Here is a 16,624-nt window from a genome sequence, read left to right on the forward strand (position 1 = left end):
ATTTTTGTAGGTCACTTCGTGACTACGTTCACTTGGTGTAAGAATAGTACGTATAGATGAAATGACATGAATATGAATAGAGAAAAAAATGATTTGTGTACTTGCAAATGGGACAGGTATAGCTTCTGTATAACTAGATATCTGTAAAATCATCTATCTTGATATCTATATCTATATATATATACACACACACACATACATATATATACATACAGTATATACACACACACGTGGCTGGGGCTGGGGCTTGGACCACTGACCTTCTGACAAGTGCACAACTTTCTTGTCACTTAATTCTCAGCTGCTCTGGACAGTCACAAGTCAAGAATAATTGACACAAAACATAATTTATTTTCAATTTAATTTCTTTTAATATAATCTTATTTACATTGTAATTTTTCATAAATGTTTAGTACATAGTAAGTTACAATACTCTTGCATCCGTTACACAGTGAACTCAGAACCTAGAAAATGTAGATTGAAACGATACTGCCAAACAGTCTTCAATATTCAATCTACAACAGATCCCAACTTTTCCCACATTACACGTTCAATGTTTAATTCTTTGATTTTATTATTTTCCGTTGAGGATTAATGACTGCAAAGAGATGTTGTTCATTCATGGAGGTCTTAAGGACGAGGATCACTTTTTCTAGCATTCACGAAATGGAGAAGATGACATGGGTAGGGCGTAGAAACCATGGCCATGAAGATTTAAAAAAAAGTTTTGATAGGGTTAATGAAACATCTGTGTGGCTCATTCTGATAAATAAGGCCATGTCCACAGACCTCTTCATAACATCAGTAGAGTTAGATTCTAAAATGAGGGCAGGGAAGATCAATCCCTTTCACATCAAACAACTGTAACATATTTTTAAAAACACAAAAAATGAATTTCACTGACAAGAGTATTTCTCGGCAATAATATGAAGGTTTAAAAAAAATGTAACAAAATTCAATAAAACCCACTTTGTGGGTTACTTGAATTGCAAATTATTTGACCCTTCAACTCTGGTAGAGGGGGTGATGAAGAGATTAGTGTGGGCTCTTTGCAGAGCATATAGCAGCTTGGTCAGTAATCACTTAGTAATAAATAATAAAATATCAGAGCGGATCAGAGTGGTCGCAGAAAAAAACAGAAAAGACAAAAAAATTGCTAAACAGTGGAGCAGGCTCATTTTGATCATTTTTACAGCGTGACCAGGTACCAGGCCCAACACACTCACACACACAAACACACACTCGCATGCAATCATACAAACACATGTACACGCACACATTCTGATACACAACAGTGGTTGAAACCGAAGCATGAACACTAGTCTATCAATCAGCTTGTCAGAGAGAACGGAAATAAATCTTCGCCTTTTTTCTTCACGCATCTGACTCTCAAAAGTCTCTGTTCGTAGGCTCGTGTGTGTTTGGCTGATCCTGTCCAGAGACTCAAGTGTGTTGGGTAGTCAAAAACAAAATTCTGGAGAGTGACATCATAGCTTGTTCAAACTGAAGGATAGAAATGCTTCTTCAAAACACCAGGAAAACTCTTAAAATATTGAATTTATTCCCCCTCTGTGCTTCGTCCTTGAACAGTTTGTTGGTGAGGATGTGGAAATAGACCTTTGTCTTCTGTGATGCTTGGCTGCCTTGTATGCTCTGTGTCTATGGATATTCTTTGTGTGCATGTGTTTTTTTGTGTGTGTGTGTGTGCATGTTTGTAAAATGACAAATACGTTGTGTGCAAGTGCAGCTGTGGCTGTGCATGTTTAGTTTTGCATCTATCACTCCACAGCAAAGCCACACGTCTCCTCCACAGCCGTCAGCAGTTTCTCGTAAAGTTTCTCGTAAGACTCGTAGGGAGGGATGTCTATCCGGTTAAAACTAGAGACAGAGAAGAATTATTAGAGACCATCAAACCCCACACCTCCGCAGATCTAAAATTATAGCTTTTTTACCATGTGTGAGCCTTGGGCAGGTTGTCTGTGTTGGCATCTATTAAGTGGATAGTGAAGAGCCTTGGTCCTGCAGAACCTGTAGAACCTTACACACATACATTCTAGTTATCACTGCTCTACTCCGGTCCACAGCATATTCAGTCTTCATTCAACAAAAAGCTGTCATTATTTCTCATTTTCATATTGAGCTAAAAAATTTTCATATATTAAACTCTGTACATTCATAATTGGTTGTTTTTAAGGATACATGAAATAAAAACACCAAAAAGGGAAAATATTTCTACTTTTGTTTTAAATCATGACACAACAACCTTTAAACTCTTATTTTCTGGTTTTTAAAAAATACAGTAATTGCCAAAGTGAGGAAAAAATAAGATAGATTAATTGTATAATAATTGAGGCAACCCTGAATTAAACTCTATATATACCATAAGCATCTGCAAGCAAGTTTGCATCCTATATATTAAGATGTGTGTGCAAATAAAATATCGTAAAAAGTGTACAAATATTTGGGAATACAGTCCGTGGGATAGTTTCCTCGTGTCAAAGTATCATTTGTATAAATGTGAGTTGTATAATCAATGCTCAGAAGGACAGATGTGTGAAAAAATGCAGCCACAGCTGATGTCTGTCGGGCGAGTGTTTGTGTGGTTTGTGTGTCAGTCCATGACCCACCCTGCAGTGCCTTGAACCCCTGTAAGGGGACTCTGGTGGAGCCCGTGACAAACTGTAGGAGGCGTCCTCTCCTCTCCTCGCTGAAGGCCTCCACCGCCTGCCAGAACCACCGCACCACGTTACTCTCACTCGTGCAGTGCTTCAGGCGAGTGTTGGTCTTCCAGTCTGAAAGATCTATCTTCCCCAATCCCCCGATGATCAACTGGGAGAGAGATGTGTGAGGGAGGAATAGATTAAGAAGCACCAGAGTTAAGACAAATAGTATGTCATGTTCAGCTGAATGCCTTTTCCTGGTCCTACTGTATATATAGTATACATGACCCACACTGAAATTACAATCGCTTTCTATGGATTATTACTATAGGGTTGTTCATTGTTTTTTACCTCTAGTTCTTTGTGGTCAAAGGGTTTGAGTAGGTGCTGCGGGATGAGCTCACTGAATCCTTTCTGAAGAGCCAGAAACTGGGCTTCAATTCCACGCATAAATCTCCAGTTCACATAGAGTCTTAAAAGTGGAAACACAAAAGATAGATTCAAATAAATCCACTGTAATAAACTGGCAAGTGTTTGTAGACAGTAGCTCTTTATGCAGATAAGATGGTACAACTGTTTACACTTGGAATCGGGGCTGTTTGAACAACACTCACAAAAAAGGGTATAAAAGTGCATTGCTGTTCTTACCTCACATATTCTTTTTTGTTCTCCTCATTGACGGGGATATTGCGGCCATTAGGTTTGAGTTCATGCTGTAAGAACTTCCCAAAAGCATTGTGCTCCACACAGAAAGTGTGATCGAGGACTGACGTGATGTCATTCTCTCTGCACAAAGAGAACAGAAGTAGGTTAACAATGGTATAGAATATTACCATTGTTTACATGAAGGAAAAGAAAAGAACCAAGAACATGTTCATAGTTTTAAAAAAACAACAATGATCTACTCACAATATCCAGATGAGACTCTTGTGCAACTCTGGGTCTGTGGTCTCTAGGTCATTGAGCTGGATTGGTTTACCTAGCAGCTGCTTGTAGAACGGCAAAGTGAAGCTCCCATTGATGTAGTGTCCGTGAAACACTGCCAGGCCCATCACACGACCCACAAAATGAAAATATGACAGGTGGTCCTGAGAAACAGTGACACCGACAGAGATTTGATCAGAGAAAACCCTCCATTTCAGTTCCAGTCTGACGTTTATGTGTGTGTGTGTGTGTGTGTATGTGTGCGTGCGTGCGTGCATGTGTGCTCACAGGGTTGATAGAGGAGTCCGGGTTGATCTGTAGCGTGTAGATGTTGTCTGTTGAGTACTGGAACAGGCCATAGTAGGGATTCAACATTTCATGACATAGCAGGTACAACCACTCCCTGCGAACCAACACCAGATTGTTAGAAAAGGTTTGGAAGTCTTTTTTTAAAATTTTTTTTAGAAGTTGCAGCTTTAATGCAGATGAAACTCTGAGCCTCTACTGGGTGAAAGACTTAAGATGTTTGTGGTGACAGGATAACAGACGATAACAGATAAGATAAACCTTTATGTGTTCCACAGTGGAGAATTTTTTTCTACACTCATATTGCCAACCATGACATCCTGCAGAGCTGGGAAATATGTGGCGCAAAGCTAAGTTAGTGACAAATGTCTCTGGAAAGGTTGTAGCTTTGTCCCAAAGTGATGTCATGGCTCATCACTGCATGTTTCCTTGAAAGCTGGCATTCAGATGATTTTTATGTTAACAAAATTTTTTTAAAAATTCCAAGTCTTCCATCCAGTCGGTGTTTGACAGTTTTGGCATCGAGTTGCTCCTTTTTAGCCAAAAACTGGCCAATTTCTCCGTTAAGAAAAAAATCACTTCAGTGTGGTTCTCTTGCTCAGTCATCGCACATCATTGTGATAGAATCCATCTCCATATTCTGCCTGTATTTGAGTTCTAACAATTTTTCAACACAGTCCCAATATTAGATATACAGTAGTATCTACAACAGTATTAGTATCAACAAGGAAACACTCATGACAATTCAGGCAGTTATTTCAGCTTTCAGTGAAAAAATATTGTCATTTCCACCTGGAAATGTTTCCTGGAAGCGGCGGTCTTCACTGTCAATGTTCTAGTTCAAGGGTCAGAGGAAATTTCATTCAATCGGTTACTTGTCTGCTGCGAACAAATGCAGAGCTCTCTGGAGTGACAACTCCTCCCAGGTTTGTGTACCAGCGTCTCACAGCATGGGCTGTGATTGGTCCAGCATTCAGTCTTCTTCTTTGAATGTTTATGGTAGGTTAACAGACATGTGTTACACCACGCTGCCTCCATGAGTTGAGAAAAATAACTACATCAATTCTCAGTTTGTACACTGTACAGCGGGACAAATACAGGAATAGAAGGAGGAAGAGAAGAAGAAGAGTCCAACGACAGTCCAAACTGCTCAGTTCTAAATAAGTTATTTTGACATGACATGAAATCTTCATCTATGGGGTGTTCGTGTTGTGCTGCTCATCATGGGTTGCATCAGAAAAGGGAACTATAGCAGTCGGACATGGTGGTGTATCGTAATTCTAACGTGCTCTGCTGAGGACCGATGGAGGTATAATTATAGAAGCTGAAGCTAGGTTAGCAGTGACAGATGGACTCATTCACACTGCAATGCGGGGACCAGCGCACCGACCAAAGGATTCTGAACAACAAATGCTGATGCGATTGGGTCATTACCTGGCCACTCCACCATAGTCCAAACCTTCCTCGCCCCTGAACTTCACCATTAGACGCTTCTTCAGGTCTTTGGGCCTCATCTTCATTATCTGCCGATATGACTCCTATAACACAGAACATTCATGTTATAGGAGTTGCAGGCAACAGAAGCAATTAGTGACCCGCAACATGGCCCTTTGTGTCAGTGTCGTTCTGTTAGACAGTGTGTTAATATTCTCCGTTTGTGCTCCAGAGGCAGACAGGCTGTTTTGTCTGCTGCGTGACTCATGATGAGTGTGAAGGCACCTGTATAAACCTTCACAACAGCTACAATACTGTGCACATGTTTGTACAAAGATCTCATCTGTGTGTGTGTTTATATGGGTGGAAGAGATGGTGTCATTGTCTGTTTACATGCCATTCACGGGAGAGAAACCTTTCCATTACTAATCCATCCTGGTTGGATGGTTTTCCACGCACCTCAAAGATCTCTTCCCGGGACACCTCAATGCGACAGTGTCCTGCTTGAGGCTGCTGCAGAGACAACTCGTGGCGGAGAAGCTTCAACTTGTGGACCAAGTCCCTTTCATATCGTGCCGCCACGTCGCCATCTCCACCTCCTCCTCCTCCACCGACTCCCCCATTCCCCACCTCATCACCTCCCACATCCATCTGGGGAGCTTGGGAGGATTCCTTTGCTTGACATTGCTGGCTGGAAGTTAGAAGACATACGGTAGGACATAGGAGACGAAAATACTTCACAAAAAGAAAGGACAGCAAAAAAAAAAAGAACTGGATTACATGAAGTGCACTCAGAACCAGCGCAGCCAAATCGACCATAAGCTCACATTTCTGTAAATCACACGGTTCAGTGTCATTAGCAGAGCTGCTGACTGTTAGTAGGTCATGTTGAAAACCTGTCTGAGTCCAGCATTATGGCCATGAGAGATTTGTTTTATGACAGATTAGTCTTGAAAACGCTTATTTGTATGTCGGGTATATCAACCACCGAGCTTGGGATTGATTTTGACAGGCGTGACAGGATTTTGAGCGTGCTTGTACCTGATGATGGTGTGCAGGCGGGGGTCTGTGAACTGCGTGGTTCTGTTATTGTGGTCCACAAAGTAGATCCGTCCTGACACTGTGCTCCGGACCTCCCAGCCCACTGGCAGCGGCCCGAGCTCCTCGCAGCTCACGCTGGCTAGGTCACTGCATCGGGAACAAAGAACCAATCTGAGACTTCACCCATCAGCACAAATCTGATGCACTCATACAGCTTTAAAACCAGACCTCCTGTCTCCAACAGTCTTAAACCCCCCAAACTAGACCCTCTTAATCTTTTGTACAAGTTAGTAAACTCACTAACAAGGAAGCAGAGGTCTATTTCCTTATTTTTCTAGATATGTTTCTATTTAAGTGTTATTCCTCATAGTAACAGAATAATCCTTCACATAACATAAATAACACAAATATAATGTACATTGAAGATTTATTTGCAATAAAATCCTGCATTCCTTTTTTTTGTAGTTTCTCAATGGGATTCGTTCATGTATCTTCTCATTGTAGGTCATGCTTGAGAAGACAGCAGTGGTGGTGTGTATGTACCGCGGTATCCGAGGGTCGTGCCACGTGCTGACGCCTGTCTGTGTGTGAAGGAAGTACACTTGGCCCTGCACTGTCGTTCGTTGCTCTGTTTTTTAAAAGAAGACAAAGGGAAATCTTACATGGTTACATATTTGACTCAGAGAGTTATGAGAAACAAAAAAACCCTCAAACATCTGACTGACCGTATCCTTCTGGCAGGTCGGGCGGCTGGTGTCCGTGAGGTCTGTTCTGAGGTGTGTGGCCATGGCCTCTTGAGTCTTGTCCTCTGATTCGCTGTGCTTGAAGACGGCTCTCCTGACTGGGCGAGTCGAGCCGACAGTTGACACCCCCCGCTGCACCGGTGGGGTCGGAGTATGGCAGCGGTTCTTCGCTGAAACATCCCTCGAACACAGGCCTGAACACACCCACACAAACCACTGAGGTCCTGTTCTCTAGATTTACTGGAACCACATTAACTTTATTTTCAGTAGAAAAGATTGGACGAGATGAATGATAATTATGACCAAATATATTTTTCCAACAAAACAAGTACACAAAATGAGTCTCAGTCCTACATCATCAGGGGATCCATTCAAACATAAAGAAATGAAGCACAATCAATGAACAGAGATTTTGATGACAAGTCATGCAGGTGTTAATGTATGGATAAATTAGAAAAAAACCATAAAGCGTTTATTAGATATTAACTCAGGTGAAAGATGTGATAATTTTTGGCTAATTAATGCTGATTTATTTTGGTGAAATTTAATTTGCTTTATTTTACACAATTTAAAAAAATAAATATCGTCATTGCTTCATTAAGACGAGCACACTGTGAAGATTATCAAAGCTTTTCTTCATCTTTCAAAAGAGTCATAATCAGCAGCAAAAATACCCAGTGACAAACTCACCCATCATTTTCCAACAGTCCCCTGCAGTCTACCACCGGACCCCCGCTGCCAATGCGATCCCGCGTCTGTAAGCTCACTGAAAACGAGGATGTGGGAGAAGTTAGGAAGAAGACAGCGTGACAGAGCACACAGTATAAGACAGTCACCTGCACAGATAATGTATTCTCCAGCCTTACCTACAATCTGCCCCCGCACTGCATCACTGTCTGACGGGTTCAGCTTACATAGATCTAGACGCTGGTCTGGATGAAAAGAAGGGTGGAACTGTATTTAAACCAAATTCAAACTGAACGAGTGTCTTAAAACCAGAGGGCCACACAAACAAACTTACATCCTGTGTCTTTTAGCCTGCTGATTGCGTTGGAAAGAAGTCGTATACAGCCCAAGAAGCCCGCCCCCTGTCGTTTATGGATTTTTTTGTGGTTCCATATGCTGATGGTGATGGAATCTGTCTTCCCAATGTAGCTGAAAAACAAACATACGAGTCTTTTTTTTGTCTGATATCAGTATGTGCTACTCTCACTAAACACAAATGAAGTGCAACACTCGCGACTTAATCTCATCGCAAATTTTTGGTAGGCAGTCACATGATACCGTACGCACATTCTATTGGCTGACGGCATCCAGAAGTGTGTTACATTCCGTGAATCTCGGATTTGTATGAGACACAAAAGTGCTTTAAACAGTCAATAAGAGTGTGGGAAAATGTAATACAGATAGAAGGTGGTTTAATATCAGTGTGGGGAGGGTTCATAAACATTTAAATTACCGTAAATAATAAGATAAAGTTTGTCACTATATCGTTGAACTCATTAATCGCGTGTGGTTCCTGGAACGCATTAACCGCGAGTATCGAGGGCACACTGTATTATATTTGTAGATGAAGGAGAAAATGAAATTTAACTTATTTACATTTTGATAAATATAAAAACAAGGACACCATTATTGCAGCCCAATGCTTAAAGATATATTTGGTAGGTTATCTGTGCGTGAAGGGACAGGAGACTCACAGGTCATAGTGCTGGTTCCATTTGGGGTCCAGTGTGCTCTTGACTGTGTCTGTAGAATGACACTGACCCGATCCATCCACTACCACCTTTGCAAATGGATCTGGCAGGCCTGAATGCACAGTTTTATTTTTTTAAGATAATATCTGAACATTAAAATAGTCCAAACTCACATGAATACCTCAAATAACATCATTTTCACAACTTTTCATTAATCTGCCTCTTAACAGATGCTATCCTGCAATTTGAAAAGCACAAAGCCAGTTACATCATTTTGATCATTGATCTTATGTAACACAATCTTGTCCGGTCTCATCATTTAAACCAATCACTAGAAGGTAACATCACACTAACAGAAATGAGCATACTCGAAAGGTACTTACGAAAGAAGTCCTTCTTTGCAAGGTTCTTTGCACATAATACTGTAAGAGATAAAAACATGAACAAATGTCACATTTACAGGCTTGTAAATGTGTAGGCAGGCAGGTATGGTGATGCATACGGAACCTATGAGGAGGACCAATGTTGGATTAGGGATCACTAATGTGTGGAAAAGTTATTTGACGGACAAGACTTGCAGCCAAGTATAGGCAAGTGTCAGGAAAACCACACACACGCACACACAGACACGCACACACACAGACACACGCACGCACGCACACACACACAGACACACACACACACACACACACACACACACACACACACACACACACACACACACACTCCTTCACACCGCCCACAGACAGAGTAGCAGAATATACTCTGCCACATCATCTTTATGGATACAGGGAAAAAAGCCGAGACTGACCGCGACTTTGTGAAACTGTTTTTCTCCTAGTTTATTGTGAATGCCTGCACAATTTCTCGCTATACGTCTGCCAGACAGACAGTACAGTGTGAGCGCCGGCGTAAGTCAGCTGAGGTCAGCTCAGCCATTATTGCTGTAAAGCTAACTGAAAAGAAGAAAAACTGAACCACAACACTCCCATTTTTAGAAACACAAACATGTCCCGTCACAAGTAGGTCTTGATTATAGGGCCGTGTGGGCGTAAAACAAAAACATGCATGTTTGCAGTCATGGCTGAGGTAAGGCGCCCAAAAAGTGACTCTGGTATAAGGTGTAATTTTCATGAAAACAATAATAATATTTATACTGCAGGTCTCAGCATTCAATTCTAAATAGCAGCATTTGAGCCCATTGCTGGGAATCCTGAATCGTCAAAGAATGCACCTTCACTCAAGCTGCACTCACAAGTGGAAGACTTAAAACTCATCTAAGTATGGTAAACATTTATTCCCCTCAAACTGTGTTAGGATAAAACACCACGCTAAAAATGTTTTATGGAACAACACAATGTCACAGATCAGTCTTTAACACAAAGTGATAATGTTGAACCATTTGACTGGTGCGGTGGTTGGAAAAGGCTTACAGGTGAGAAACATGTTCATGTCACAGGCAGCAGCTCTGGAGGACATTCCTGCAGCGGGAATGCCAACAACACACTCCCTCAAAACTTGCAACACCTGTGGTATTGTCTTGTGTTATTAAGTCACAGAATGGTTGCTAACTACTGTGTCAGTGTGGTGTCAGTATGTCAGCATATCTGCAAAACTTTTATTGACTAGTGCAAAACCATTTTCATTCTAATGTTAACTACAGAAAACATATTTGCAAAGCAACAATGCATGTATCCCATTATACCTCAAAGTCTGTGCTGACTATTCAGACAGAGTGAACCAATGGATGCAAGTCACACCAGAACATATGTATGGGGGGGGGGGGGGTCAATAAATTTTGATTCTTCTTCTTCTTCTTTTAAGTTTCATTTTAGTTTCAAGAATATTGCCTGATGAATTCTTTAGATGAATTTCCATGTTTGGTGGCCAGAAACAAGACAGAACAAGGAAGGATTTTTCTTCAATAGCATTTAGCATGTAGTTCATGATGTAGAACATGGAACTACTGTATATCATCATATAATGAGACAGTCTTGGGCAGGAGTACCATTTGCTTTTTTTCACTTTGTGCATTTCTGGCAGAGCTTTAAATCTGGTTACATAGGCCATATTCATGACTTAAAAACTAGCTAATATATCAGCCTGTTTTCATATTCAGTTTATAATTCGGTTATTGCAAGCCAAACTGTCAAATATTTTCTGCATGTTCCAAAGTGGGGTTCAGCTGATTTACTCTTTCTTTCAAATCATTCCAATATATTTGCATTTACAAACCTCAAATAAAGCAAATTAATTGATTTCATCAGTCCAAACATTTGAAAAGTATTCTAAAAAAATGATGACATTTTCACATAACATGACAACCAGTTTAGTAAAAAAAAGTAATACACTGATTAATCAATACCAAAAAAATATGTTACAACCATGAATTAAATCCATGCTGGTTAGCAATGGTGGATCAGTAGAGGCAGAAGCCCCTCCTGATGTGAGGCTACAGATGTTCTGCACCAGCATCTCTGATGTCCTCGACAGCCCAGACACACTTCTAGGAACTGTTTCAGCCAGCAGTTCAGGATGTGGTGACTGTGGTGGCGTAGGTGTGTCTGGCATGGCCGACTCTATTTCCTATGATTAACCCATTAAGAATGCAAAAGGATTTCCTTATTCTCTTCCTCATAAACCCATTCATCCTCCTCCTCCTGACTCACACATTCCACACAGAGACCTCATCTTTACTACAGACACAGAGGAAATGGAGCTATTCATTAAGAAAAACTTTCTTCATCTGTTTCAGGCATGCAGTAGAGGCCCTCCTGTGTCACCGCTCCGTTATCCAAACTGGCTCGTCCATTTATCTTTACCAAAGTAAGGGGACACTCCTCACTTCACCCCATCTCTCTTTTGTTGTCTTTATATCTTCTCTTCACATCTCACAAAAACAGACACATAAGTCAGCTGATTCTCAGTTTTCCCTGCACTGACAATATGGCATTTATCCCCTTTCTTAAAAGAAAAAAACAAACAAAACTTAACTACAGAGAACTAGCATTCTATTCATCCAATCCAGAGGGAACAAGCAAACAGAAATGGTTCAGGGGAGATTATGAAAAAGTGTGGTGCTTCTGTGCCACGCTAGCAGCTCCTCTGGAAAGCTGAAACATCTTTCTAGCACCGAAAAGTCATGGATTTTTTTCAGCTCGCTTTTCTCCCCCACCATAATCACAGAACGCTTGACATTTTTCAGGTCACGACAGGAATCATAAAACTGTAGGAGCTTAGAAGCTCATTAGGACGTCATAAATCGCAGATAATGGTCAAGTTCTTGGAGGAGACTCCAAGGTGCGCTGAACTCTGTGACACGTCCAGATTTACAAGGGAAGTGACCAAGGTGAGATCACAATAATGTCATTTCCTTTCTAAACTTCCACGCTCAGCTCTGAAAGCAAAGCAGCTTCCAGCAGCAGGCACGAGGGCAAATATCTCACCTACTTAATAACATGACCTGCAGCAGCGCACGCACACGCCGCACACACACACACACACACACACACACACACACACACACACACACTGCTAAATGGGTCTCACAGCAACACAAATGCAAAACGGTAAATCTTACTGTCACACCCCAATAACATAAAGAAGTATCCAGCTCATTCTGTGTTTACCTAATTGATGTGTTTGTGTGACCTTTGGTGTCACATTCTCTGTCTTGTCATTTCCTTAATTTGAAAAGACAGTGTCTGTTCTTTGGTGAGTATAGGTAGAGGTGTGTTTCTGCACATGTTGAAAGCCTGGTAAGTGAGAGGATTAGAGGTGATCATAATGCTTCTTAACTAAACAGGATCCCACCTCCTCATTATTCCTCCTCTTTCCTTCCTCATAGGGTTCAGCTCTCTCCATTCCTATCCTTTGAGTGTGTGAGGTCACCTGCTGTCCTACCACTGTCCTAGCTTGGCTCTTGGATAAATTGGTGTTCAATCCGACTACCTGGCACCAAATCCAGAACAGCACGTGTTACCTCCATGAGGAAATCAACAGCGTCTGCTGAACCACAATTTGTTTGTTTGTACCTCCTCATTAAAGCCCATTGTTTTCAAAACAGAAACTATTTTTTCAATACTTTTTGATTAATTTATTAGCAGAATTTTGCACTTTTATAACCATGTCCTGAATTCAACTGGGTCAACAAAAATTTTCAAGTTTTCTTAAAACGTATAAGTTAGGCCAGTTGTTTAAATTTAGAGTTAACATGTAAATACCGAAGTTACAAACTATAAATCATTACTTGGTTGATGCTGCCGAGAACATCATACATTAAAACACATGAGGACATAAACATTAGACAGATGCAATAAAACATCAGATACAGGTATGTGTTATTAGAATTTTATCGATACACTTGTATTTATATAAATTATCTTCATTATTTAGTCTAAAAATACCCCACAAATCTTGAAAAGATGTGATTGATTGGTATTTATGATTAAGTACTCATCATTTCTCTACAATAGAAAATAGCCTCAATGATGTAGTTATTATTCTCTGCCATAAGCCCATCCATTCCACCAGCGTTCAGGAAAATCTGTCTAATACTTTTCACGTGATCATATTAAAAGAAAAACACTGCTGGTGAAAACATTACCACCTTGTAAGAGGCAACAATAAAGCTAAAGCTTCTCATTTAGGGTTGATAAAGTTTCACATTAATACTATCGACAATAAAAGCACACAGTGAGAATGCCCCAGCTCAGAAAACAACACATATAATATGTAGTACATGTGTTATGTTGCTCATCCAACACAAGACAGTAACAAACTCTGACAGTGATGAAACTGTTAATAAGAAAATGGACAGGTCAACGCAGCAATAAAATTGACTGTGGGGGCAGATACTTTGTGACACTAGCCTGTTAGCACTGGCTTGTAGCAGTTTCAGAATAATCTACAGGACGTTGCCTGGGCATCAGTGACATTATTAAAACAAACACATAAATTGTAAAACAAAGTGAAATATTTAAAAAAAAAAAACAAATTTCACCCAACAAAGTGGTTTTTATAAAAATTAGGTAATTGAAAAACTACTTCTACACATCACTCAGAGAAATAAAACCACTAATACACTACTCGTGTCAATATACATCTGAGCAAGCCACATAAGTGAATATCTCCTTCAGGTAACTTAACTTTTAAAACAAAACAGAGAAGTGGGAGTTGAAAAAAAGCTATAACATGTCTACAGAAATCAAACACAGTCTCTGAAATCTGAACCAGTATAATATTTGCCTGGTCTTTGTCTGGGTCTCTGCTTCAGAAGCTCAGACTTTTCTGATGTAGGCCAAACAACCCCGCTCTCTGGCAGACTAAACAGAACTCTGGCCAGCAGGGCAGCATTGCACTCTCATTGGCTCATGTCACATTCCTCGCCCAATTAGAATTCCACTCATACCTGTGGGGGCGGGGCACAGTCAGGGGCAATAACCTCTGTTTGCAACCAGGCTGAAATAATGAGTTACTGGTTTATGCACACATAAAACTCAGTCTCCAAACTTTGCACTTTCACCTGGAATCATGTGAAACACGGGTTATTTTACCAGGTTACTCAAATAATATATGCTACATTAAAACCGCGCTATTTCTTATACATTCGGGGGTTGCATCTAAGTATTGTTTCACTACTAACCATTCTATCAATCATTTTCTCAACAAAATGACAAAATCTAATGTCCAAATATTTTCACTTTAAGAGGATATATGTGAATTTCCCTGTTTGGGATCAATAAAGTAAGTCCATCTATCTATATCTACATAAGACACTCATTTTAGTTACTATAACACGATACTTTTGGTAACTCAACAGTGGTAAAGATGCATAAATAGAATAAGAATAAAATAAAATATAGAATAAAGAAACAAATAAATTAGAATAAAATAAACAACAGCAATCCAAAACATTAAGTTTACAACTGCATAATGACAGAATAGGAAGTGCAAACAGTAAAAATATTAGTACATACATCTGTCTGACCATACATTCAAAAGAATGAGCAATTTCAATTTAGTATCACATTACATTATGAAAACTTAAGAATGACATTCCTGCTTAACATACAACAGCAATCATTAATAAAAATCCTCCTCACTGATTTCTGCTAGTTTTATTTCTAACTATAACTAATCTGTTTTGTCTTGGAATTCATCTTGTGATTTTGGATCTTGACATAATGCCTTACTGTGCAGTATGCTTTGCTTTAAATGACTGCTCTCTCTTGAACTCAAGTTACAGAAAAAAAAGAGGAACAGAGACACAGACAGACATCATGTGGTAGATATTCATCAGAATGTTGGAAAATCAGCACTTTTATTGTGAAAAACAAACAACACTATCATACTTACTAGACCATAAACAGGTGCATCTGGACTACATGTAGAAACACAAAGGCTGTCCGTAAAGCCAGATTTTGTATGTTTTTTTCATTTCTGAATCAGATGAAGAACCAGGCGGCTGTCCAGCAATTTCCATTTGAACACAAGCCCCCGTGAGCACAGTGGGGTCACATTAGCTACAGTAAAAACCATTGTTCCAAATGAGTCTGTTGGAGAGTGCAAGTCGCTCTCATTTGCCCTGCAGACATGAATATGAACCCAGGCGGATAAGAGATGAGTGGAGCTTCCCTCAAAAAGCAAAGATCAACTGAACGACTCAGACGTCGTCGTTTCCACAGCTGACACCACATCGAAATACCAATCAATACTCATCGGTAATCTAGGGTAGCTTGCCAAATTTACCGATTGATTTTCAGAGGCTGAAGTCAGACGTTTGCGTCCTGTGGAAAACCAAATCTGTGGCAGAGTCCTCGTTACGGTGAGGTTCAATAGGTTCAAGTGGTGGTTAGCCCAAAAAATGGGTGTAGCTAGCGAGCGTTAGCGGTCAACATTAACGACAATATTACTATTGGCTAGCGTTATCTGTTCAGTCACACGTCCCACCGAATTAGTAAGTTTGTAAGCGTGGCTTTCAACACTCAGTGTTTCCAATGACCTGAAAATAACCGACTTGAGCGGCTGACTCAGCTACAGAGCCCACAGGACAGTGGAGCGCTTCTTGACTGACCACTCGGTTAATTTCGTTAACGCTAGCATGTCAGCTAACAAGCTAACACTTGTGTTTCCCACACAAAAACCGGATGTTTGGGCAAACAGAGACGAGAGCCTGAAACACACTCCATGATGTCCTTTTGGCTACCTAACCAACACTCTATAAGAGTGGTTTGTAAAATCAAGTACAACATTTCAGCTTCAGCTAAAACATGCTTCGGAAACGCTTTCTTTCGGTCTGCTTTTTTACCTGTCAGTCGGATTTTGATGCTGGACCCGTTCCTCCGAGTCCCAGGATTCGACATCACTCCGGCAAAAAACGATCACATAAACTTCCCGTTGGAGTCTCCCAAGAACACAGTTTCTCCACTTAATGGGAACACGAATGGCTTCAGTTCAAAACCATGCGGTTAGTTTTTGTTTTCCTCATAGGTAACAACGTATTATTTCATCGCAAAGTCCTTCACTCCTTCTATATCCAACAACACGAGCGAACATTTTCGGGCAGGCTCAAATACGTGATGACGTCATGTCCTCAACGGGTATATCCTTACGTACGTGCGTCTGAGAAGCGTGGGCGTTCCCGTGAGAGTCACCGTCTTCCACCAGCTTCTCACCTTCTGTTCTGCATTTTACTTAGATATCGTAGTATAAAATATGCAGAGCAAAAAATTTCCCTCAAACTGTTATGTTTATTCACGGTATTTAATAAACAATATTACATTTTAATTTAATTTCTAAAATGGCAAATGGTCGTCAC

At 40.4% G+C, this 16,624-nt stretch overlaps 1 protein-coding gene across 3 annotated transcripts; it reads right to left on the reverse strand.

The window, feature by feature from the left end:
* Nucleotides 1–347: 347 nt before the first annotated feature.
* On the reverse strand, nt 348–16,364 carry smurf1 (SMAD specific E3 ubiquitin protein ligase 1). Of its 3 annotated transcripts, none has more exons than XM_068336579.1 (18): nt 16,115–16,364; nt 9,189–9,227; nt 8,809–8,917; nt 8,130–8,263; nt 7,975–8,040; nt 7,799–7,874; nt 7,091–7,302; nt 6,909–6,993; nt 6,366–6,512; nt 5,784–6,015; nt 5,325–5,428; nt 3,873–3,987; nt 3,570–3,748; nt 3,309–3,446; nt 3,012–3,132; nt 2,628–2,829; nt 1,953–2,028; nt 348–1,878 (listed from the first exon to the last, which is right to left on the reverse strand). In XM_068336579.1, the coding sequence occupies exons 1-18, from the start codon at nt 16,167–16,169 to the stop codon at nt 1,779–1,781; spliced, it is 2,190 nt and encodes a 729-aa protein (XP_068192680.1). In that variant the 5' UTR covers nt 16,170–16,364; the 3' UTR covers nt 348–1,778. The 3 variants fall into 3 exon arrangements, 2 of the variants coding, with proteins under 2 accessions (XP_068192680.1, XP_068192679.1); XM_068336578.1 differs by having other exon boundaries at nt 1,953–2,037; XR_011038345.1 differs by having other exon boundaries at nt 1,815–1,878; nt 1,953–2,829.
* Between the last annotated feature and the right edge of the window lie 260 nt (nt 16,365–16,624).

This window comes from Antennarius striatus, chromosome 16 (genome assembly GCF_040054535.1).
Source record: "Antennarius striatus isolate MH-2024 chromosome 16, ASM4005453v1, whole genome shotgun sequence".
Lineage (NCBI taxonomy): Eukaryota > Metazoa > Chordata > Actinopteri > Lophiiformes > Antennariidae > Antennarius > Antennarius striatus.

Bases quoted from the DNA above. Each gene is read 5' to 3' on its own strand.
- smurf1 (XM_068336578.1), bottom strand. From the start codon at position 16,169: ATGTCGAATCCTGGGACTCGGAGGAACGGGTCCAGCATCAAAATCCGA. The intron at 8,041-8,129 runs GTAAGTTTGTTT...CTTTTCATCCAG, and splicing joins CAGGCTAAAAGACACAGGAT to ACCAGCGTCTAGATCTATGT. The intron at 3,749-3,872 runs GTGAGCACACAT...ACTGTTTCTCAG, and splicing joins CGGACTCCTCTATCAACCCT to GACCACCTGTCATATTTTCA.